Source organism: Syngnathus leptorhynchus, chromosome 11 (genome assembly GCF_054491065.1).
Source record: "Syngnathus leptorhynchus isolate UIUO chromosome 11, UIUO_Slep, whole genome shotgun sequence".
NCBI lineage: Eukaryota > Metazoa > Chordata > Actinopteri > Syngnathiformes > Syngnathidae > Syngnathus > Syngnathus leptorhynchus.
The window spans coordinates 12,608,823-12,631,602 of NC_141205.1; the positions used below are offsets into that span (position 1 = coordinate 12,608,823).

At 54.9% G+C, this 22,780-nt stretch overlaps 5 protein-coding genes across 16 annotated transcripts; 4 read left to right on the forward strand and 1 right to left on the reverse strand.

The window, feature by feature from the left end:
• The first annotated feature begins 338 nt into the window (after positions 1-338).
• Positions 339-3,108, forward strand: manf (mesencephalic astrocyte-derived neurotrophic factor). The gene is made up of 4 exons (XM_085923686.1): positions 339-597; positions 1,159-1,286; positions 1,362-1,503; positions 1,910-3,108. The coding sequence occupies exons 1-4, from the start codon at positions 510-512 to the stop codon at positions 2,089-2,091; spliced, it is 540 nt and encodes a 179-aa protein (XP_085779812.1). The 5' UTR covers positions 339-509; the 3' UTR covers positions 2,092-3,108.
• Positions 3,109-3,385: 277 nt separating this feature from the next.
• rbm15b (RNA binding motif protein 15B) lies at positions 3,386-6,185 on the forward strand. Its single transcript, XM_085923675.1, has one exon. The coding sequence runs from the start codon at positions 3,410-3,412 to the stop codon at positions 5,945-5,947; it is 2,538 nt and encodes an 845-aa protein (XP_085779801.1). The 5' UTR covers positions 3,386-3,409; the 3' UTR covers positions 5,948-6,185.
• Positions 6,186-6,753: 568 nt separating this feature from the next.
• LOC147049669 (dystroglycan 1-like) lies at positions 6,754-14,781 on the reverse strand. 8 transcript variants are annotated; one of them, XM_085923684.1, is made up of 6 exons: positions 11,276-12,663; positions 10,679-11,117; positions 10,061-10,222; positions 9,803-9,934; positions 8,920-9,689; positions 6,754-8,450 (listed from the first exon to the last, which is right to left on the reverse strand). In XM_085923684.1, exons 2-6 carry the CDS (start codon positions 10,997-10,999, stop codon positions 7,463-7,465), a joined length of 2,373 nt encoding a protein of 790 aa, XP_085779810.1. In that variant the 5' UTR covers positions 11,000-11,117; positions 11,276-12,663; the 3' UTR covers positions 6,754-7,462. The 8 variants fall into 8 exon arrangements, with proteins under 8 accessions (XP_085779810.1, XP_085779807.1, XP_085779805.1 ...); XM_085923681.1 differs by lacking the exon at positions 11,276-12,663 and adding an exon at positions 14,246-14,781 and having other exon boundaries at positions 9,803-10,222; XM_085923679.1 differs by lacking the exon at positions 11,276-12,663 and adding an exon at positions 13,915-14,781 and having other exon boundaries at positions 9,803-10,222.
• nicn1 (nicolin 1) lies at positions 11,903-18,524 on the forward strand. Of its 5 annotated transcripts, none has more exons than XR_015067555.1 (7): positions 11,903-12,031; positions 16,549-16,689; positions 17,345-17,530; positions 17,644-17,757; positions 17,837-17,905; positions 18,038-18,315; positions 18,394-18,524. XR_015067555.1 is itself a non-coding variant. In XM_085923685.1 (7 exons), exons 1-7 carry the CDS (start codon positions 15,772-15,774, stop codon positions 18,433-18,435), a joined length of 711 nt encoding a protein of 236 aa, XP_085779811.1. In that variant the 5' UTR covers positions 15,473-15,771; the 3' UTR covers positions 18,436-18,524. The 5 variants fall into 5 exon arrangements, 1 of the variants encoding a protein (XP_085779811.1); XR_015067552.1 differs by lacking the exon at positions 11,903-12,031 and adding an exon at positions 15,473-15,819; XR_015067554.1 differs by lacking the exon at positions 11,903-12,031 and adding an exon at positions 15,473-15,815.
• Positions 18,525-19,203: 679 nt separating this feature from the next.
• On the forward strand, positions 19,204-22,574 carry mkrn2 (makorin, ring finger protein, 2). The gene is made up of 10 exons (XM_085924609.1): positions 19,204-19,473; positions 20,025-20,153; positions 20,357-20,475; positions 20,560-20,685; positions 20,744-20,919; positions 20,989-21,054; positions 21,169-21,317; positions 21,507-21,617; positions 21,704-21,848; positions 21,941-22,574. Exons 1-10 carry the CDS (start codon positions 19,448-19,450, stop codon positions 22,112-22,114), a joined length of 1,221 nt encoding a protein of 406 aa, XP_085780735.1. The 5' UTR covers positions 19,204-19,447; the 3' UTR covers positions 22,115-22,574.
• Positions 22,575-22,780: the final 206 nt, after the last annotated feature.

Genomic DNA, 22,780 nt, shown 5'->3' on the forward strand with positions numbered 1-22,780 from the left:
CACACACACACACACACACACACACACACACACACACACACACACACACGTTTTGGAAATTTGTTGAAGTTATATTACATATGTTATATAGAGGGAATTCATTTTTGTCTACATGTTTTGTATTGTGTTGATTGTTGAACTAAAGTAAAATATCTAACACGTCGAGCAAGTTGGAGCGTGTCAGTAGTTTGTAGACAGTGTGCCGGTCCAATCACATGGCGACAACTGGCCGTTGTCCCCGGGCCGTTTCGTCTTTGTCCAATCGGCGCAAAGCGCGGAGAGGGAAGTTTTGCTCGGCGCCGCTCTCAGCCAATGAAAAGCCGAGGCTTTCGCTGACGTCCGCCCAGACTCGCGTGTTGGTTACCGGCGAGTGATTGTGAGCGAGTGTTGCGCTCGGCTATGTCAGTAGGCTACATTCAGCAAACTCAGTAAAGGCGAAGGGCTCAAATTGGCTCAACGGCGGTGAGCGTGAAATTGACGTTTTTGGTTTTCACGTCCGAGAGGCTCCAATGTTGAATTCAAGCAGCCTGTTGGCGGCTGTGCTGCTCGCTGCGGTACTGGCGACGTGCGAGGCGCTCAAAGAAGGAGAATGTGAAGGTAAGCAAGCTGAAGAAGCCCGGCCGGCCGGCCCGCCCGCCCCGGCGGTCGGCTAACCTTAGCTTAAGCAAGTCCCTTCCTAAAAATCCAGAGATCTCCTGGAAATAATTGACAAGTCAGCCCTGTTCGGTTACTGAATGAGGATTATAATTCTACAGAATATTATGATCATTTCTGTGCTGAAATGGAAGCGTCAAAGAAATGGAGCCCAGTGGTAAGTAATGTTGGCCGTGAATTTGGTGATAGCTACAAGTACATATTACGCACCGGACGGACGGAAGGCAGAAGTGTGCCACCCCGCTGTGTAGACGTCATTTTAGAGCACAAGTGTGTCAAAGCTCCAGGGCCAAATCGGCAATGGGCATTTTTTGCCAATTTTCTGGCAACTGCACCGCCATCGTCACTTTGCGTTCTCTGCCTGGACAATTTGGAACGAGAAAGAAATCAAAGAGAGACAATAAAAGCACAGGTTGATTTCTTCATCAGCGCCATCAAGTGATGAATGAATGAATGAATGATTGGAGTAAGCAGCCGATGACTTGGGTTGTGTTTTTGTTGCAGTGTGTGTGACTTTTTTGGGCAAGTTCTACGAGTCACTTCAGGAGCGCAAAACGGACATGAAGAGTGGCGATGTAGAAAAGGCACTCCTCAAGAGCTGCGGATCAGCCAAAGGCAAAGAAAATCGCTTTGTACGTCTTGGCGCAAAGGTGACCACCTCGTCTGTGCCACTGCCCTCTCTCTAATGCGCATGTGCTTGCATGCAGTGTTACTACATCGGAGCAACCAGTGACGCAGCCACCAAGATGATCAACGAGGTGTCCAAGCCGCTCAGCTACCACGTCCCTGTCGACAAAATCTGCGAGAAGCTCAAAAAGAAAGATGGCCAAATCTGCGAATTGAGATACGGTCGGTACCTGCCGCTCAAACTTTTTCACTCAGCCAAAAAAACAACGATGACATCTTCATCAATTCTGCAGATAATCACACACAACAATAAAACAAATACATATCAGACATGTTAAAAGAAAGAAACAATCTATAAAAAGGGGTTTTTATTGACACGTTACCTTATAAACACAGACACATGCGTTCCGTAACTTACGATATGGGAACTTCAAACTAATTTAGCTTATTTATTTTTATATTTTACATAAATATATTTTTTGTTTTTCAGTGTTTTTATCCAATTTACATCACCTTAATTTCAAACTAAATTAGCTTTTTGTTTTGGTTTTTTTAAAAAAATATATTTTTGTACGCTTTTCTTTCAACTTTAATCTTAACCCTTTCACTTTTGCATGTGATTGTGCAGACAAGCAAGTGGACTTGAGCTCTGTGGACCTGAAGAAGCTGAAGGTCAAGGACCTGAAGAAGATTCTGGAAGAGTGGGGCGAGTCATGCAAAGGCTGTGCCGAAAAGGCGGACTTCATCCGCAAGATCACCGAGCTGATGCCCAAGTACGCGCCCGGTGCTGGTGCGCGGACTGACCTCTGAGCAGTGAGGAGCGGCTCCCCCTTGGCTTTTTTTTTTTTTTTCCCCTTCTTCTCCTCACTCAGGATGCGGGCAGGCAGACAGCACCCTCTGTTTGTGACTTGATGTTTGTGTTTATATTAAAAGCGTGTATCCCGAAGGCGCGCGTGCACAAGCCAACTAGTCACATACTACTACCATTGAAGCAGGCGATGGATCGATCGATCGCAAGCCGCATGTCTGAACATGGCGCTGGCCTTTTTGGACAGCAAAAGCGACACATTTCTGCAGAAAGGTGCTTTTGCTGGTTTATTTTTAGACTATTTACAGCTCCGATTTTGATTTGATTTTTTTAATCCAGAGACAATCAAGTTGCGTTGGATTGCGTATGTCTGATTGTGCCCTTGTTAATCATTTTACAGCTTTGTCTCTGAGACATGCAGGGCTGGATTGTCATGAAATTGCAATGTTTTTTCTGGAAAAATACCAAGTGAATTGGCAAGTTTGGCCTACAAAAAAACTTGTTGGCTTAAAAGTTGCTTTTGTACCTTCTGTGTTTTGGAGGCACCTTCATTGTCACAATGCGAGCGGCCGTCCCAAGGTTTATCATTGCTATCGGAATGTTCCTCATCCATCCATCCATGTTTTCAACAGATGGCTCGTGCCCCAAAACATTTTGATACACTCTGTAAAGCCTCTTTTTAGCATTGATTGGATTGTTTCACAGATGAACATGCTCAACATTCTGGGAAAGGACAGCCAACTTCCATCACTTACTCTTCAGGGCATTAAAATTTGTAAACTATCACATGAAAGGTTGGTGAAGGTAAAACGTCTGAGACAAACTGGAATTGTCCGCTTGCCTCAATTTTGCCAAGTTCCTTCGCTGAAATGGCAGAAGATACAATTAACTTTGCCATTGCCGACCCGAATGCCCCTTACTTAACCTGACCGACCATTCATGCATCTGAATCACTGCACCAACCGGGAACGCTATCGTTTGGTAGCGTGATGAGAGTTTTCTCGTGTCAACGGGTGGGTGCCTTGGAAGAAACTGAGTATTCCATTCGGATTTTTGGGCTACCCCCCCCCCCCCTCCTTTCCCCCATTTCGTACAATGTACAAATGGCAATCATCACATGAATTGCTGTTGATAACTTGGAATATAAGGAATGAAATCTGAAAAGCATAAGGGTACTTAATTGAACACTTTGTGACGCTTATTTTCAACTCCTGAATGAACGAACCCAACTTTTACGATTGAGGATGATTTGATTTGCCATGAATTTGTACGATTGTATGACGAGTCCTGGTTCGGCCGCCCGTCTCCGCCCCCACCCCAATGACGTCGGACGGAGGCGCACATTCCTTTGTCCAAGATGGCGGCGGCACTGTCGTTACAGCTCACCCGTCGCTGACTGGCGGACATGTTTTGCTTTTCCATCCGCTCTTGGCGTCTTCCTCAAGGGGCAAACGCCCGTCCACGCGGCGGTGTGGAAGTGGCGCTTTAGCCAAAGCTGCTCGAACATCGAGGATTATTGTGCAGGCTCGTCACCGTTGTCGTCTTCCCGCCGACATGAAGCGGCAGGCCGCCAGTTCGCCGCCGCCGCCGCCTCCTCCACCGCCGCCGCCGTCAGCCAGGGCGGCCGCCAAGAGGCACCGGGAGAGCGGCCGACGGGAGGACCTGGCCCCACCGCCGCTGGCCCTGCTACTGGCAAACACCCGTGGCGGCGGCGGCGGACACCGCAGGAGGAGCCGCAGTCGAGACCGGGACAAGACGGCGGCCGGGCCGCGGCCTCCCGCCAGGGACTACAAAACGCTGCTCATCAGCAACGTGAGTCCTCAGGTCCCTGACGACGACCTGGAGGACGCTCTCTTCCACGAGTTTAAGCGGTTTGGTGACGTAAGCGTCAAACTCTCACACACGCCAGAACTGGGCCGCATTGCCTACGTTAACTTCCGGCATGCGGAGGACGCCAAAGAAGCGCGCCACGCCAAAACGTCGCGGCTACTCCTGGCCGAGAGGCCTCTCAAAATCGAGCCCGTGTACGTGCGCAGGAGGAGCGTCACCCCGCCCGACGTCACCTACCTGGCCGCCGTGCGTGCCCATGCCACGCACGCCTCCTACCCGCCTTACCGCCAGAGGTCACTGTCGCCACCCGGACCCTCGCTCAGTCTTCGCGAGCTACGCGCACGTACCTATGCCCTGGAGAGCCTGAGCCGCGAGCGCCTGCTGGACTATTACGGGATGCTGGACGACAGGGGGCGTCCCTACGGTCTGGCGCCGCCGGCCTTGCAGCCGCTCCCGCTGCACGACGACCTGAAGCCCGAAGACGACCAGCGCGCCACGAGCAACCTCTTCATCGGCAACCTGGACGGCGGCGTCACCGAGGCTGAGCTGAGGCACGGCTTTGAAAAATACGGCGCCATCGAGGACGTGGTCATCAAGAGGCCCTCGCGAGGCCAGGGCGGCGCCTACGCCTTTGTCAAGTTTCAGAACTTGGACATGGCCCACCGCGCCAAGGTTGCCATGCAGGGACGCCTGGTGGGCGGCCATCCCGTTAAGATCGGCTATGGGAAAGCAAACCCCACCACGCGCCTGTGGGTGGGCGGCCTGGGACCCAGCAACTCACTGGCTGCCCTCGCCCGCGAGTTCGACCGCTTTGGGAGCATCCGCAACATCGACTACGTCAAGGGGGACAGTTTTGCATACGTACAGTATGAAAGTCTGGATGCGGCGCAGGCAGCGTGCACGCAAATGAGAGGCTTCCCTCTGGGCGGGGCTGAGCGACGCCTGCGCGTGGACTTCGCCAAGGTGGAAGAGACCACCACCCGCCCCTTTGTCCCCGTACAGCTGCTGCCCCCCCACTACGATGCGCCCGGCGACGTCTACGGCCGCCACCGCAGCCTAGAGCGCGGAGCCAGGGTGTCCCCCCCCTCACAGAGGGAGCGCGACTCGGCGCCCAGTCCCCCACGGGGCCTGGACCGAAGGGCAAGTTGCCTGGCGGTGACGGCGGACGCCTTCGGAAGGAGCGGCAGAGGGCGGAGTCGCAGCAGGGAGCGCTGGCCTAAGGACCGCGAGGAGAGGCGGGTTCGGAGGCGGAGCCGCAGTCTGTCGGCCGAGCGCGAGAAAGGGCGGGGCCGCGTGCGCGCGACGCCTGATCTCAGCCCGGACCGTGCGCGCATCCGGGCCCCCGACTCCACCACGGAGCCGCGCGACCACACCCCCGACGCTAAAGAGGCCGAGTCTCCGATCGCAGCGCGCCACCGCGGCGGCAAACAGGTGGACAGCCATCACCACCGCAGCGGTGAGGCCGGCGTATCGCCGAGCGTGCCCTCCGGCGCCCCCTTGCCGTGCCCCGGCTCGCTGTCGGAGTATGCCGCGTCGTCGCTGGCTAAGTGTTGGCGTGGCGTGTTTGCGCTGAAGAACAGTAGCTTCCCGGCCCACCTGTACCTGCTGGAAGGCAGCGCCCCTTTCTTCGGTGCCATCATGCGCTACAATGGCGAGCCGCTCAAGATCGCGCAGCGCCTCCGCATGGACCAGAGTCGGCTGGAGGAGGTGGCCAGGCGCGTGAAGGCGGGTCGGCCCGATGCCTTCGCTGTGCTGCTGGCGCTCCAAGGACCTGTGGACCGGCAGGCTGGTGCCACTGACACGGGGCTCCAGGTGCGCCTGCTGCGCCACTTGGTGGCCTATCTGCGCAACAAGGACGCCGCCGGCGTGGTCAGCCTACCCGGCGCTAAGGAGGGCGGCCCGGGTGCCATGCTTTACGCCTTCCCGCCGGGTGACTTCTCGGTGCAGTACCTTCAGGCCGTCAAGAGGGCGGCAGCGAGTCTGGATGAAGATCACATGGTGGTGGTGGTGGTCAATGACAGTAACTGAGCTCAAAACAAACTGAAGCTCCGCCCTCCCTAATGAATAATCAGCTAGCGTCTTCTCTTGAAACACTACAGAAACATCTTTGAACTTTTCAAATGCAATTTGGGACACAACGCGGTCAAATTGTAAGCTGGTGAAAAGAGATTTCCATGATAACCTTTTTAAAGGACTAATTCTCTCTCTTTTTATGTATTTTGTTTTTACCAGATGTCATGTTAAAAGAAAATGGTCACCCTCTAAAGCATCCTTCCTTTTTTTTCTGACAACAGAAGACTCGTAACATTAGCTGTGCAAGATCTGTAGTCCATCCACCATTCAGCTGCTTAGTTGTTCAAAGAAAAGGGCCACCCTCTATGGCAGTGTTTCCCAACCGGCGTGCCGTGGGAAATTGTCCGATATTAATTGCGGCGCACGTTGTAAACGGGATCGCTAAACCGCTGGTTAGTTAGCGCAAGGCCCGGTCAGCTACTTCCTAATGGCACGTGCGTGGCGACGCAGAGAATCTTGAGGATACGTGTTTTGTCGGTCTGATTGTGCTGGCTGCATCAGTTTATGTGCGTGTGCCGCTGTAGGCGTTTACCAACTGACGGAAATCCCTGCATGCAGTTCAACCCAAGAACTTTGATTGTGCATTTTTCACCAACATAAAGTCCACAGTCAAGTCATGACAGCTCCACTGTGATAACCACTCAGATGCTGCCAGAACAGCAGGACGTCTTTAAACATGACTTTGCCGCAATATTTATAGAGCTAGTCGAAAACAAACACAGCCATATTATTTCTTTTTTATTTTAATCACAATAGTTCATTCCTAACACTGTTTAGAACGTTGGTTACTTTTGTCAGAAAAAAGAATTACAATTAAAAAAAAACAAATGTTTTTAATTCAATTATTCAGCTCTCTCTATCCATCCGTCCGTGTGTGGCCGGCCGGAGCCGCCAGTCCCAACTGCACAGAAAAAAGACGGCAGTACTGTGGTAGCAAGTCGACTTTTATTATGGAAGCAAACAAAGCTTGTTATTATTGCAAAACGATTGGCTCAAACGTTCTAAGGAAAAGAGAAGAAGCCAAATCTATCGAAAACGCAAATCGTTGTCGTCATTGTCTTTGCGCTTGGCGACCAATTGTTAAAGAAAGCTAATTTGTATCAAAAGTCCTAAAAAAGATGAAGACTTTACCTGGCAACGTGTGAAGTAGAAAAATATTTGCGAGCCCAAACATCATCATCTTCATCTTAGCACCTGTGAATGACGCCGGTTCATGTTTTTTGTACACATTTGTCTGCTAAACAAATGCACGTTCAAGCGTGACATACGGTCCGTGTTGAAAATGTCGGGATCAGTAATGAGGCATTATCATAACCACCTGCTCCCCCCCCCGCGCATGGTACCTTGCTTTCTGCAAAGAAAAAAGGCTGGCAAAAAGCAAAACGCCGGTGAAGGTCGGGTGCGCGGGGTCACCCGACGACACCGGTACTCCTGCCGAAGGACCACCGCCTCCCCTGCCCTGGTGGCCCCTTAGAGCGGCACGCGGTAAGGCGGCGGCGAGCGGTACGGGGTCGTGTTCTTGGGGCACCAGCCTTTGCCCTCCTCCAGCGAGGCGAAGGCCGGCGGCGGCTGGTAGGGCGGGGCGTCGGGGTCTCGGCCCGGTGGCGCCGTCGAGGGCGTACTCGGGGTACAGGCCTCGGGGTACTCGGGTGGCAGGGGCGGCTTCTCCTCCAGCAAGATGAGCGGGGCGCCGGATGAGGGCAGCGGCGGCTTGGAGTCATCCAGCTCGTCGGCAAAGATGATGGGCACGCCCTTCTTAATGAAAGTGGCCTGGTCCTCCAGGGTCAGTTTGCCCTTGCGCTTCTTCCGGTAGCAAAGGGTGGCCACCAATCCGGCCGACAGCAAGACGGCCGCCACGACCACCGCGGGTATGACAGTGTGCAGGTAGATGTCGTCAGCGCTGACCCGCCCAGTCCCCGGGGGCGGGCTGACGGCGGCACCGACAGGCGGCGCCGTCTCGCCCGGCGGGATGAAGGAGAAGGCCCGGCAGGCGGCCCGCCCTTTGGCCGTGATGCCCAGGGGTCGGAAGTCGGGCTCCATTGCGCTGCGAAAGTTGGGCGTGGGCCTGCCGTCGGCGTCGCCCAGCATCCGGCTCAGGCTCGCAATGTCCTCCTTGGGGCAGGGCGCGTGCGGGAGGCTGCTGTTGGTCCACTCCACCAGGATGGAGCCCTTGCTGATATTCCTCAGGCTTACCGTGCTGCTGTTGCGCTCCCCCATGGCGTAGGCCAGCTTGCGCACCAGGAGGATCTTCTTGTGGATGTCGTTGGTGACTCGGCGCGGCTCTCCCTCCAGTCGGGCCGCAAACACCACGGGACTCTTGTCGTTGACGGGCAGGCGGCTCACACGGACCTCGATGGCGTCGATGGCGCTCAGGCCTCCTTTGTCGGTGGCCTGCATGAAGTACTCGTGCTTGCCGGCGTGATGCGCGTCGGGTAGCCCGTAGAGGAGTTGGCTGGTGCTGTCGGGAGGAGAAGACCACCCGATTAGTCACCGTGCGGGACACCCAATGGAGCGCGTGCACCGAGCGCAACCGGCGGGCATAGCCGTCAGCCGATCGGAAGCTTGCGACTAGAAGCGCAACAAAAGCGTCCAAATCCACCCAGGATTTACAAAAGCCGCCCGCTCGGATCGGGTCGGGTTCTCCCTCGAGGGAAAGAAAGGGCTCAGCCCTTTTCAAAGAGAAACCAGGGAAGTGGCTGCACTTTGAACTCATTGAATTGTCACAAGCAGTACGGGCCCCCGTTCATTACGTTGGACTGAATAGGGACTCCATGTCTTAAGAAATGGCCCAAAAAAATGCAAGAGCTGCTGCAAATGTCGGATTTGATCAGCCCTTTGCAGCCCCCCCCCCCCCCGTCTGCTGGCAACTCCCGAAATTGAGCGAGTGAAGGCTTTCTGCTGCCAGAGAGATAAAAGCAAAGCGGCACCTGTTGAACTGGATCCAGGAAGCTTCTCCCACCACTTCAATGGGGTTCTTCCTCAAGCTCAGCCGCAGCTTGTCGGTGGTTCCGTCTTCTTTGTCGAAGAAGGTATCCGAAGGAATCTTGACCTCAAAGTACGTTCCTACCAGAGCGTTCACCTGGTCGATGGGGTTACGCAAAACTGGCTTTTCATTGTACGCATCCAACAGCGAAGGCGTTGTGGGCGGGGATGCCTTGGGCGCCGCAGTGGTCTTGGGCCGTTTGGGCTTCTTGGTGGCCTTGCGTGTGGGCGCGGGCGGCGTGGCGGTGGCTTCCACGTAGATGGGCCGGGTGGCGGTCGGCTCCACGGCGCTCTCCGTCGCCTTGGTGGGTCGAGGCGGCTCCGGGGTGGGCGTGGAAGCCACCGGGTCCCGAACTTGAATGGTGGGTTTCGCCGGCACCCGGACAGGACCCCGCACGGGTGGCGCCGAGCTTTGCGGGGGCCTCGCGACGGACAGCGACGAGAGCGTCGGGATGACGCGAACGGGCGGCTCCTCCGTCAAGGAAGGCGGCAGTGATGTCAGGGCCGGCGTGGGCGTGTTGCTCAGTTGGCGCCCGACGCGCTTGGCCGAGCGAAGCTTTTTGTTGGCCACGTGCCAGCCCACCACGGGGTACCCCAGCTCGGCGGACATGACGCCTCCCTTGGCCGGACCCTCCACGCCGGCCAGGTCAGGTACGCTGCTCTGGTCTAGCTGGCAGCCGAGCTTCCACGAAAGCAGAGCGCCGTTCTCCACCACCTGCAAAGACAAAGGAGGATCGTCGTCGTTACCACCCGAGCGCAAGCAGTCAAATCCAACCTCTTTGTTACGGACTTCAGATGGCCCAAGGCGGCGGGCGTTGTCAGACTGACCTTCTTGGCGTTTCCCGGTCCCGCCATGAAGGCGGACATGTCGAAGAGCCTGTTGTCGACGACGGGGTCGAGCCTCATGAGGGGGAGCTCCACCCCTGAGAAGCTCCTCATGTCGTCCAGCAGCGCCACCCTCTGGCGGGAGCTCATCTTGGTCAAGTCGGCATCCAGGATGACGGTCAGCACGGTGACCGATTGGTCCGGGCCGCACGACCACTCGGCGCCCGCTCCGTTGGCAGCCGAGGGCTCCTGGGGACCCACCTCGATGAAGAGGACCTCCGAGAAAGAAACCGACTCGTCGGACAGGCCGACCGGGATCTCGTAGGTGCCTTTGTCCTCATCCAGTGGCAGCCCCCGCAGCATCCTGCGGGCGGCATCCCAGTGTAGCCAGGATGGAAGGACGCCCGTGCTGGACTCTGAGATCTGAAAAGAGTTAGCACTTTATCAGTATCATGCATCCACCCGCCCGCCCGCCCGTCCATCCACCCGCCCATCCTTCCATCCATCCATCCATCCATCCATCCATCCCAAACATCCATATCATGGCACAAACAAAGGACAACCGGGTTCCCATGGAGACAGACAAAGTGCACATAACATCATCGGGTCACCATTCATTGAGAATATGAGCTGTCGGTCAAGAAGCAGGGGGCGTGGTCTGAGTAACTCTTGCATCATCATCCTCCATCCTCTTTTCCAGTTATGTGCGAGTGTGAGATTACAGATTACAAAACACACCAACATGCACACAGCGAGCGCACTTGCTATGTAATTACGCTCGCTGATGCCCGAGAGCTTTTTAAAGACACGTGCGCGGGTGCGGTCTTAACGGCGCTTTTTGCTTTTGGCGTCACTGCTTTGAGCAACACGGCGACCGACCTTTAGGGGGAGCTCGTCCATCCGGCCGGGCAATGGGATGCCGAAGACTCGCCCCACCGCAGCCCAGGTGTTGGGCAAGCGGTGGTGGGCGGTGGGCGCAGCGGCGTCCCGCAGGAGCGACGAGCTCATGGACGCTTCCAGCTGGCCGGGCGCCGCCTCCGCCACGCTCATGGACGCTTCCAGCTGGCCGGGCGCCGCCTCCGCCACGCTCACGGACACCTCCGGCCGGCCGGGCGCTGTCTCCGCCTCGGCCCCGCCCACAGCCGCCACTAGTAGGGCTGCCAGCCCGGCCAAGATTCTGACTCCGCCCGGGCGCAGCATACTCCTCAGGCAGGGGGAGGGGCTTACACCCCGCAGCAAAGCACTGGACTGGCTCCTCCTCTCTGCCTGCTGGTTTCCTTTTGCTCAGCAGGAAGACATGGCAGGCGACGCCCACGACCTGAGAGAATGACAGGCAACGTGAGATGGATGAGGCGTGGGGTCACATGATGTTTGCACATGCACACTCACAGACAAAGCGCCCCCCCCCCCCCCCCCCCCACAAGCACGCAGCGCCACACGCGATCCGGACAAAGCCTCGCACAACATCCCACGCACGAGAGGAAAGGCTGTAGGCACTTGGAGCTTTGAGTGCTGGTCTTTGTAGCTAGTGCGCCTTGGTCCGGCCCCCTCTCCACATTTCTTCCACAAAGTCGCGTTTCACCTTCAGAGCAGCAAAAGTCAAGTTCAGAAGTTGAGGAATTGTCAAGAAGTAATCACTTCATTGAATGCCATTAAAGCCACTTGAGGCCTCCACAGTGAACGCTGCAACCCTTCCTTCACTCGTGTGTGCGTGTGTGCGTTGCTATTCATGCAGCTCCCCCTGTGGTGGTGGAAGGAAGGCAAAGGTGATGGCTTTTGTGAGATGTTTGGAGGTGAAGCGGAGACCCCGCTGATGCACACAAAAGACATTTGGCTGAAACAAGAAGAATGAGGAAAATTTCTCAGGGCACAACAGTGCGACAACAAACCTCTGGCTGGCTGCATCTCATCCCATCCCATCCCAGCCCTGACAAGGACACGTGTACATTTCAGAGTGCCAGCCAGGCCATGCCAGGCCAGGACTAGACATGCCACATGCCGCCGCCGTCAATCAAGCCACCCTAACACTTCCAAATCCCTCCCCCGCCCGTCCCCATGAACACGCGCACGCACGGGCCGTTTCAGACACAACAACCTGGCCTTTCCTGTTTGGTCACATGACACCAAGCTCAGGTCACATGAGCACTTGGAGGAAGGTGCAAGGCTCTCTCTCAGTGCGACCTTTAAAGCCACATGCAGGCGAACGTCGAAATGGACTTTTGAGACGTCAAGGTCTGTCTGTCTGTCTGTCCTGCGCCTCGCTTGCTTCTCGTCCATTCCCGACATTCTGAGATGCAAAGGGGACGTGCGTGTTCTAGTTAGTAGCTTAGCAACTTTTTGACTTGTGTGCGTGCGGTCGGTCGGTCGGTCAACATGGTTTCCGGGAAAGCACGCGCAGGAGGAGAAATTCCTCAGCAGCTTGACCACGGGCAAGCGGGCGGGCCGGCCACCCAGCCGCTCGCTCGTCCTTCCTTTTTGCTCGTCCCTTTCTTCGGTGAGTTGCGACGCCCTAACTTTGGTCCATGTGGTGTTTACAAGCGCAAGTAACGGCTCGGACAAGTGCACTCCTCCGGAGCGGCCTTGACTTTTGACACGGCTCATTTTGGCAACGCCCTCTTGATGTCATCAGAAGTGCTTGAAACATTTTTAAATAAGCTCTGGAAACAAACAATTTGCCGGGAAAGGCCGCGTAAGACTTGAATTCCGCCCGCCAGCAGCTGTCCTTTGGCTTCCGTCCTTTGGCTTCCGTCCGTCCGTCGGCTGCCCCAAGATCCCGTTTTTCATCTGAATCATTTTCTCTTGCCGACACACTCGTGCTCCTGCTCCTGCTCCTGCTCCTTCACCTTCTCCCCCGTGTGCGTGGAATGAGGTCATGCACCAAGTTTGACTGACCCCGCAACCCTCCCTGCGGACAGAAATAACCCGGCGCGCGCGCGCCCGCCCGCCCGCCCGCCCGCATGTCCTCTCCACGCACCTGTTCATTCCGCGACCGAACACACGCACATTGGCTGGCGTGGAAGGCGGATGGGCGCGTACACGATCGAGAGTCCAGCGTGCATGCGCACAGAGCAGCATGAAAGGAGGCTTCCCGCTAAACGTAGCCTCCCTTTCGTGTATGGCGCCGCGTGCGCGCACAAATACTCTCCCTTCCAGTGGTTAGACGCATGCGCAGACACTGACCGCCGTCCGTCCGTCAACGTTGCTGCTGCTGCCGGACTATGATTTCCCTTTTTTTGCTCTTCGGGAAAGGAGGAGGAAAAGAAAAAGATTGCGTGTGCAGTCGTGGCTCTATGGCGTCTCGCTAGGGCTGACTCGAGCTCGGAGCTTCCTGGCGGCAGCGCAGCGCGTGTTCGTGAATGTCGGCCCACCGTGCTCTACAATGGAGCGATACGTGCAGGGGCGGGGATTGAGGCGACGAGGGAGCGAGCGAGCGAGCGAGGGAGGGGGAGGCGGGGCCACCGCGAGGGGGCTCCCCCTTAACCCCTTAACCCCCCAACCCCCAACCACCCATTCCTCCCTCACTCACCTTTCTTGTCACTTTTTCCACTCTTCCACGTCATGATTTGGACTCTGAGAGCGTACTCACCCCACATCCTCCCTCCCTCCCGGTTTGGCCTTTTTATTGAATTTGAATGAATTGTTTAGTTCATGAGCAGGCCCAGCCAGGGTGGCAGTGTCCAAACAAAGTCTCCGGCCTTTTGTATCAAAGGAGAGAGGGAAAGAAATGAGACCTTTGCAAAAAGTCGCAGCATCATCACCCAACTGAATTGAAATGCAATACAATACTATACAGCCAGTCCAATTGTTTGGCTTTAAAATGAATCATTCTTGATTCGGGCCTGCTCGGATAAAAGTAACCCGACGGTGGAGTTGCACTTTTTGCTTTGGCTCTTTCAAACATTCTGCTGGGTTGGTTTTGTGTTGGGTGCTCACCCCTCGGCTCGTCTTCATCGATGGCAGCCAAGAGCCCCGCCCACTTGAGCACCCGGCTGTCATTTGGCCTGTTCAAATGTTCAACTTTTGCCGGCTGTGCAGGCCCACGTGAGGGAGGGGTTTACTTCTTCTCCGTGCGTCTGACCTTTTGCAGATGAGTCAAAACACCTGGTAATGCTCACCTTGAGGGTCTAACTGTCTTGCTGGCACTCCCTCCCCTTTGCCTTCTGTTGTCACGCTCGAAGCCCCCCCACCCGGCCCTGGTCTGTTTATTTTTACACTGTCAGCTGTGTGTCCGTCCTTCCTTCCTTCCTTCCTTCCCTCTGTCAGTAGCCTGGCCGGCGACAGATGGGCTATGAATAGAAACCCACAAAATGGAGAATGCGGATGTTGTTGGGGTGCGGTAGGGTGGCGGGGCTCGAGAGGTGCATTCCATTTCTCTGGTTACACTTGACTGAGTGCTCTGACCCAACATGGCTGCCACAGGAGATTGAGGGCAGAGGGCACGCTTACTTTAGCTGTGAAGCTGCTTTTGGCCACAGCGGCAGGCAGACAATTTGCCAGCTAGAAAAGGACGCTTCATCGTCGCTGGTGAAAGAAGCCATTCTCTCTGCGGCGGCACCACCACCACCATCTGTCATTTTTCTTCTTCCTGTTTGGCTCGCAGGGCAGAGGCTGTGGGTTCCACCCTGGGTCCGGCGAGCCTTCTGCTTGGGAGTTTGCCTGTTCTCCAAGTGCCGGGTGCTCTGGTTTCCTCCCACATCCCCAAAGCAAATTGCCCTTAGGTGTGAGTGCGAGTGCGTCTCCCTGCACTTGGCTGGTGACCGGTTGAGGTCGCCGATTGCCTGGAGAGCATTGGAATAGGCTCCGGCGCGCCCCTGTGAAGATGAAGAGCTTTAGAAAATGGATGGATCTGATTATCCGTCGGGTTGTTTTTGCCCTTGTTCTTGTTGCCACGACAACTTGAAAACTGAAAAATGCACCCTTACCCTGCGCAAACCCTACCATTGGCCAAATCAACCATATAAAGAAAGAGAGCGAGTCAATGTTGGCTGAAAGTTGTTGTCCTGTTACCTTGGCAACAGAAGGATGTTGCTCTCGGTTGACCTTAGTGTGGAATTTGTGTGCTTTGTGTGAGAGTCAAAGATGACAAAAGTCACGCTCACAGCCTTTACGACCATCAAGGTCAAAGTTCATTGCACAAAACAGTTAAAGCATCTTTGAAAATGGTAGCCTGTACCCACGCGCGCGCACGCACGCACGCACACATACATGCACACGCACGCTTTTTTCATTGGTGCCACAAATCATGCATGCAAGCGAGGTCCTAGCCGTGTTTCTTCCCCATTCCTTCCTTCACACCACCCACCCATGTGAGTGCGTGCGTGCGTGCGTGCGTGCGTGCGTGCGCGACTCCCCCCCTCACACACACACACGCACGAGTGCTGCCTTTTGGCGTGAGGGCTCAGAAATGTTCTCCACTCAGTTCCTCAAACATGCACGTGCCCTGGTTGTGGCACGAGGTGAAGAAAACGAGGAAGGAGGAGGAGCAGGAGGAGAACCTAAGCAATGCGTTTTAGTTGAGAAGAGTTTGTATTCTTGAGCACGGTGTCAATGTTCAGACTGTGCTTAATGTTGCAGTGGCAGCCAATAAGGTCTTTTTTTGCTTCACTATGCTGCATGGCAACTTTGAGAGCAAAACGTCTTGGCGGGGCGGGGCGGGGCGGGACGCCTCAAACGTCACAGGAGAAACTGCACAGGTTGATCAACTGCTTGCTGCAGCTTCTTGGATTTGGTCCGCTATAGCAAGTGTGTCGTTTGCCGTCCATGGTTCTGATTTTGCAGCTGCTATAGATTTGTTTTCAAGGAATTCAACTTGCTTTGCGCTACCACCCGCGCGCGACCATGCCGTTGTGAATGTGTGAAGGCTAAGCGTTCGGTCGCCATGGTTACACGAGACCGGAAGTCAGTCCGGTTGTGATCTGTGCTGGCGAACGTGCTGACGTCACGTCACGGCCCCTCCCTCGCCTTTCTTCGGGATGCTCCGTGGTCGTCGAACACGCGCAGGACGGAGGAGACGTGAGTATGTAGGTTCTTTTCATCGGGTGTGCTTGAGGACGTCAACGTCGCTTCGGGACATCGTGACGGGCACTTACTTGCTAATAGGACTTAGCAACGCCATCTTTGAAAATGGCCTTGTGTTGCATTTCGGCGCAATCCGATTGTGCACAGTGTTCGCCATGAAAATGAACGGAACGTAACACTGACTTCCTCAATTCATTCATAGTTTTCCTTGCCTTCCTCAGGCCGTCAACTGTGATGCCCTTTCCTGTGTCAGACAAACTTGACTCAAGCACATTTGTCAAAGTCGTGACTCCGTGACTGTAAAACACTGCAAAACGATCAAAGTAGAACATCTTGGACTTGAATATTATGGGTTTATTTACAAGACCAGACCTAAATCGTGGTCTTCGATCCATTTTTCACCAAATGTAATATTTGACCAAACTGAACGTGCTTTGGTTTTGCTTAGCTTTGTCAAAATGCTGTGGCATTTTGGGAAAGTTGCTGTGTTTGTTGCAATGAGTTCAAAGTACATTTAGCAGGCCAAAAATGTTTGCAGCGCTTACCCTCGTGAGGAGAGGCGCTTTATTTCGATCATGTTGGATCGAAAACGTTTACTCCTTATTGACCGGCTCCAGGCTTGGGTAGTGCGTCTGCAGCGCACCGACATTTGACGCAGTCTCACGAACGTTCCAAGTCTTGCCTCGATAAATGACGCAACTTGAATGTCTCACCTTAATATTTGTGTGCAGGCAACGATGAGCGCTAGTGACGGCATGGCCTGCGAATTGAAGCCGCCGGTGTTTCTTCACTTTGGAGGCGGCAAGATGCAGACGTCCTGCTCGGGTGTATGCGTAATGGACGTCAGTCTGCCCCCGGGGAAAACCGTCAACGTAGGTCTCCGACGATGAGGTGACTCGTGTCGTCGGACTGCCGCCCGCCGGTGGCCTCTCACGTGTGAAGCTGGAAGCCATCTTGCATTGAGCTTGCTTATTTTGCCGCTTGGGGGGAAAAAAAAAGAGTGTCCTTCTTTTGGTCGACGATGCGGTCGCCACTCGCATGGCGATTTCACGACAGTCGTTTTGGTAACAAAGCGCTTGATACAAGACATTCCCCCCTTTCTTCTGGTGCATATTAAATACGCTTAGAGATATATTCAGCGAGCGCATACGTCGGTCGTGTCGCCGCTGTCACTGACAACTTGTGTCGCGAGCCCGGAGTCACGGGAAAAGAGCCGACCAGTGGCGGTTCCGACTGCTGACTCGTAACTGTCGGGTTGTCCGCGTTTGGCTTGACTGATGCCGTCGTAGCGCTCGGTGGTCGGCGTACCTCGTGAGAGATGATTTGGATTCACAATCAACACCGGAGCAAACAGAATGCGAAAAGGCCACCAGTGCCACAAATCAATGCATTGGGCAACGCAAGATGGCCACCGGTGGCGGCGAGCAATCAGTGTGACTCGTCCAGCTGCTTTGCAGACCTCCGTTCCGTCGTCACGACATACAATCGAGGCCGACGGGAAGGCTAACGTGTCGACAATGTCGTCAGATTGAGACCATCGCCTTTAAGAATTTCTATACGGCCCTGGTCAGCGTGAGGCTGCGGAGGCGGAGCCCCGCCGGCCAGGAGGGGGGGGCGGCCGAGTGGTGCACAGCCCTCCGGGACTGCCCCCTCATGACCAACCCACACGCGGAAAGCGGCGCACAGGACTACTGCAGCATCAACAGGAAGCAGGTGAGCACAAGCGCTGCAACACTGCTGCTGCAACACTGCTGCTGCAACACTGCTGCTGCCACACTGCCGGTGCTGCCACACTGCCGGTGGGTGCCTGCCGCCTTTGTCTTCAGATGAGAGTAGAGCCGGATGACGTGGCGTCTGTACGGCTGGTCCTCAAGCAGCCATCGTGCGCCTGGCTGACCTTCGGCGTGGAAGACGTGCGCCTCTTTCCTCGTGCCCAACCCGTACGTACTAGCTGCCTCCATGTTTTGCTTGAGGCTTCCTTGGTGTGTGCGCACGCACAGTTGAGATGTTTGCTAGCAGGAGCCCGTTGGCGAGCTCTCTGATTGGCTGTCGGCTCTGAACCTGGTCGAGCGACGGCCGCCTACACAGGTACGTCGGCCGGCAGCGCATCCTTTGCGCATTTGGGGGCACCGTGACTTAGGAGGTTTTCCGCTCATCAGTTGCTCCGAGTTCAGTGATAGACTCAGAGCATGTTGAACCTGCTTTCTGGATACCCCACAGCTCATTTTGCACAGTCTGTTGTTACTCATTGTGCCATGGACTCCAAGGGGAGGGGCGGAAATGTCCCCTCCTCGTTCTGCATTTCAAGTCGATCAAATATGGAGGGAGGTGGCTCCTGAGTCAGGTGGCCACCTCCCTGCACCGGCTGGATGTGTAAAATTGCGCAGGGCCCGCTGGATGCTGCGTCTGTGTCGTGTCGCCTGCAGCCGATGTGGGCCTTGAGTCAAGTCACCACGCGGAGCAGTCGGAGCTACGCCGCCCCCGTCGGGCGCTTTGACGTACGTACGCACGCCCAACGCATCACACGTTGCGCAATTAGCGGATTCTTAATGGTTGCTGTGCTTTTTCTTTTGCAGGTGGACGGCAGCTATGATATCAATGTATTATCCCTGACCTAAAACACGTGAATTTTGGATGTGGAGCTCATGTTGGATGTACTGGACGTGTCCTTTTGCCCAATAGCAATAAAATACAAAGAAAACCAAAACTTGCCTTTTCTTAGCCAGAGCTAATGCACCTCAGCAAAATAAAATAAGACATCTGGAATAACTCCACGGCAGTTTGCATTACAAACATGCAGTTGTCGAATGTTGCCATATGTAACGTACGTACGTACCTAAAGAAATGTTGTCTCGTGAAAAAAAAAAATCATGTGACAAAAAAAAAAGCCAGGAAACGTGCAAGTAGCATCTCTACAGAGCCTTCTCACCCAGGTCACAGTCTGTTCAAACTACTCTCCTCCTTACGGCGCCAAAACCAACAGACAGACAGACAGACAGACACAGGTCCTTCCCCCATGCTGTCGCTCTGTTGAAATCACACCACTCAGAATCTCAGAGATATCACTGGCCAATAACATCCTGCAGGCTCTTGCCTCTTAAATGTTAGTCACTTCAATGTTGTACAGAGGCGGAGTTCAATTCCAATTCCGAACCTGATTCTGGAAAAATGTTGTCTCCAAAGTCCTCCCTCCCGTCCATCATCAGGCCTGTCTGACGATATATTTCTCGGGCCTTCAGCAATTGCATGACTAACAAGAACAATTCATTGTATGTATTCCCCTGCAAATGGACAGCGACAATTTGCCCACAGAAGAATCAATCAATAAATAATGACGAATCACAGCCTATCCCGGGTATTTGGCCAAATTTGTCCCTTGAGCACAGTTTGTGCGGTACAAATGAATGGTTTGTTTGAGCGCTCATCGAGTAGAAAACATTTTCGCTTTGGGTGTTGTTTTGCGCCTGGAACCATAAAGACGAGCCGCCGAAGCGGTCGTTTCAAGCCGGGCGTGTTTGTGCAGCACGCCGTAATCGCTCAAACGGCACCACAGTGGACGCAAGCTAGCTAGCTAGCTTAGTAAGCTAGCTAGCGATCGTAACGGAATTGGAGGCTGCCTTCGAGGGAAAGATGAGCACCAAACAAATCACCTGCCGGTAAGCAATTGACGGAGGGCTGCTCCATCTCTTCTCCTGTCTGCACGTGTCGTGTGTCATGCTCGTGTTTTTAGCCGTTACATTCTCGAGCCTCGTCGGGCTCCACTTTTCTTTCGTCCGTCTTCGACCAAGCCACGTCCTGTTTGGAGTCAAATCACCGCTTACTTATACGTTACCACCGAGTAGACAAAAGTGTCCAAAGTACTGAGCCGATTCATTTCTTTGGTAGTCTACGTAAATACCTATTCCGAAATCAACTACGCCAGTCATTGGTGGGGTGCTCGTTCAAGAGCAAATAGTGTGCAAATCCAAAGCAACATTTCCTTTTCTCATTTTCTAAACAGCAGCAATACCTGCCTGGCGTGTCCATCGAGGATCGTGAATTCGGATTGTATTCCTCTGTTTTTCCATTTTTTTTAGACTTATTTTTTGTCTTTATTGTTTTTATTCTTGAATCTTCTATCTTCCCAAACTAGTTGTGCAAACCTCTCTGAATGACAATTCCTTCTTCCCTTTACGCCGCCTGGCTTGACCTTGCCTTTTCGCCACAGGTACTTCCTGCACGGCGTGTGCCGGGAGGGCGGCCGCTGCATGTTCTCTCACGACCCGTCCAGCAGCAAGCCTTCCACCATCTGCAAGTTCTACCAGAGAGGAGTGTGCGCCTACGGAGAACGATGCAGGTCCTTTCCATGAGACTAAAATGATCTGGAGGGCTTTTGTAAAGTGTCAAACCTAACGGCAATGTGGGCACAAAGCGCCAATATTGCAGCCCGAACAAAACGCTCGGCCCAGTGACGGCTCGTATGTCGCGAGACTAGCCTCGCCGAGCACCTTTCTCAAACTAACCCTGAGCCCTTTGTAACCCGACGGTGGTCATTTGCAGATACGATCACATCAAACCATCCTACAGAGGAGGGGGCGGAGCTTCAGAGGCCAAAGCGTGTCCTGGAGGTGGAGCTTCAGTCAGACCAGAGGCCAGGAAGCTGATGAGAGAGGCCCATGGTCAACACGCACACCACAAGACCAAAGGAAATTCATTACTGCTGAAGAAGCACTTGAGCTAATATTTGTGCGTGTGTAACTCAGCCGGGCAGCTGGAGAGCCCGTTCGGGGCTGTGGCGGTCAGCCTGGCTCGTGAGGTCCCCGCCGCGTCCAATCACTCGTACGTGGACGCCATCAGGACGGGCCTGGAAGCCTCGGCGCCGGAACAAGGTCGGGACGCCGCTCGGTCGCTTGGATCGCCACAGCTAACGGGCCCGCCCTCGCGCAGGTCCCGCCCAGATGGGCGGAGCCTACCGGGACCTTTTCCAGCTATGCCCGTATGCCGCCGCCGGCCGGTGCTTCCGCGAGGACAGCTGTCCGTATCTCCACGGTGAGCGGTGCGAGGTGTGCCGGCTGCGCGTGCTGCACCCTCACGATGCCGAGCAGCGGCGGGCACACGAAAAGGTGACGACGGCCGGCCGGACCGCTCTGCTGCGTCGCCGCCGAGGCGTCACTGTGTGGCTCTGCCCGCAGATGTGCCTGCTGGCCTTCGAGAGGGACATGGAAAAAGCCTTCGCCGCGCAACTCAGCCAAGACAAGGTACTGAGGCCTACGCAGTGGCCTTCTGACAGCTTGCGAGGCCTTTGCTCTGTCCATCCAATGACTGCTCACTTGCAGGGAGATGATTGATTATTTTTTTTTGATGCTTTGGAGGTATGCTCCATCTGCATGGAGGTGGTGGTGCAGAAGGCTGTCCCGTCGGAGCGCCGCTTTGGGATCTTGTCCTCGTGCTGTCACGTCTTTTGCCTGGCGTGCATTCGACAGTGGAGGTGCACGCGCAACTTCAGCAACAAGATCATCAAGTGAGGCCGCTTTGGCGCGTGCGTCTTGCCATTGGTTGGGTTGCGTGTGTGTGTGTGTGTGTGGGGGGGGGGGACAGAGAGGGACGTATCCCCGGGGGTTGGGCATGCCTGTGACGGACATGTTGCTACAGCAATGACAAGAGCTAGGCGGGAAAATGCCAAAAGGCTGCCGCGTGCATCTCCCGGCAGAGCGTGTCCGGAGTGTCGCGTGCTCTCCGAGTTTGTCATCCCGTCGGTGTACTGGGTGGAGGAGCAGGACGACAAGGACAACCTCGTTGAGCTCTTCAAGTCCGGAGTCAGGTGGGTTCGGATCAGGGCTTCAAGCACGGTCTCGTTGGCCGGCCGGCCGGCCGGCTCGCCCAAACTCGCCTTTGTGCTGTGCGCAGCAAGAAGGCCTGCAAGTACTTTGACCAGGGCCGCGGCTCGTGTCCCTTTGGAGGAAAGTGCTTGTACCTCCACGCCTTCCCGGACGGAAGCCGAGCCGAGGCCGAGAAGCCGCGCAAGCAGCTGAGCTCAGAGGGAAACATCCGGGTAAGCCGGCGCTGCTGTCGCTCTCACTGCGAGCTCTCTTCAACGTGCCGTGGTCCCCCTTCTTCTAAATCAACTTGACTTCTTCCCTCCAGTTCATGAACAGCGTGCGCTTGTGGGACTTCATCCAAGAGCGCGAGCAGCACCCGGCAGGCCCGCCGCTGCTGTCGCCCGACGACGACATGGCAGAGTTGCGGGAGCTCTTCATGCAGATGTCGGCGCCCAGCTACGACGGACCCGAGCCCGCCCCGGATGGGCAGCCGCAGTAGAGTGATGACGTCAGCACCCCGCCCATCTATTTATAGACGCTAGCAAACTCCTACTGGTGTGTGCCCTCTTTTATTCGTGCCGTTTGCCCCCATTCTAATAAAAGAGATTGTCTTTCTTTGCTTCTTGAGCCCGCCCGGCACTCCTTCCTGTTCCTTTCTTTTGCTCTGACCATGCTTCTATCTCCGTCCACCTTGACAAACAAGAAAGATCAATTTGTGCGGCAGTGGCGGCGCCGTTAACAGAAACAACACAACTAAATAAATACATCGTGGCACACACTGAGCATAATGATCATATCATCATACGTGTCGGTCCGAATAAGGCCTCACCACCCTCGGTTGTCTTTCTTCTGAACACTGCCTCGCGGCCGCTGTAAGTTTGATTGCCTTCCTGTCGTTGACAGAGAGCAAAAATAGTGATCGGACGTAACATTAGTAGTGTAAGGCGGTACCATTATAGTTGAGGTTGCCAATATACCAGATGGAAAGTATTTCCATTTGTATGCGTTGCTGCCTGTATTCCCTGTGCCAAACTGAATGTATCAATTATTGTCTGAAATGCCACAGTAAGTGGTCAATTGATATGAATGTTAAAATCTCCAATAATTATGATCCACATGGATCACCAGATCAGCCACGAATTCTGATCCAGGCAGCCAGCGTAAG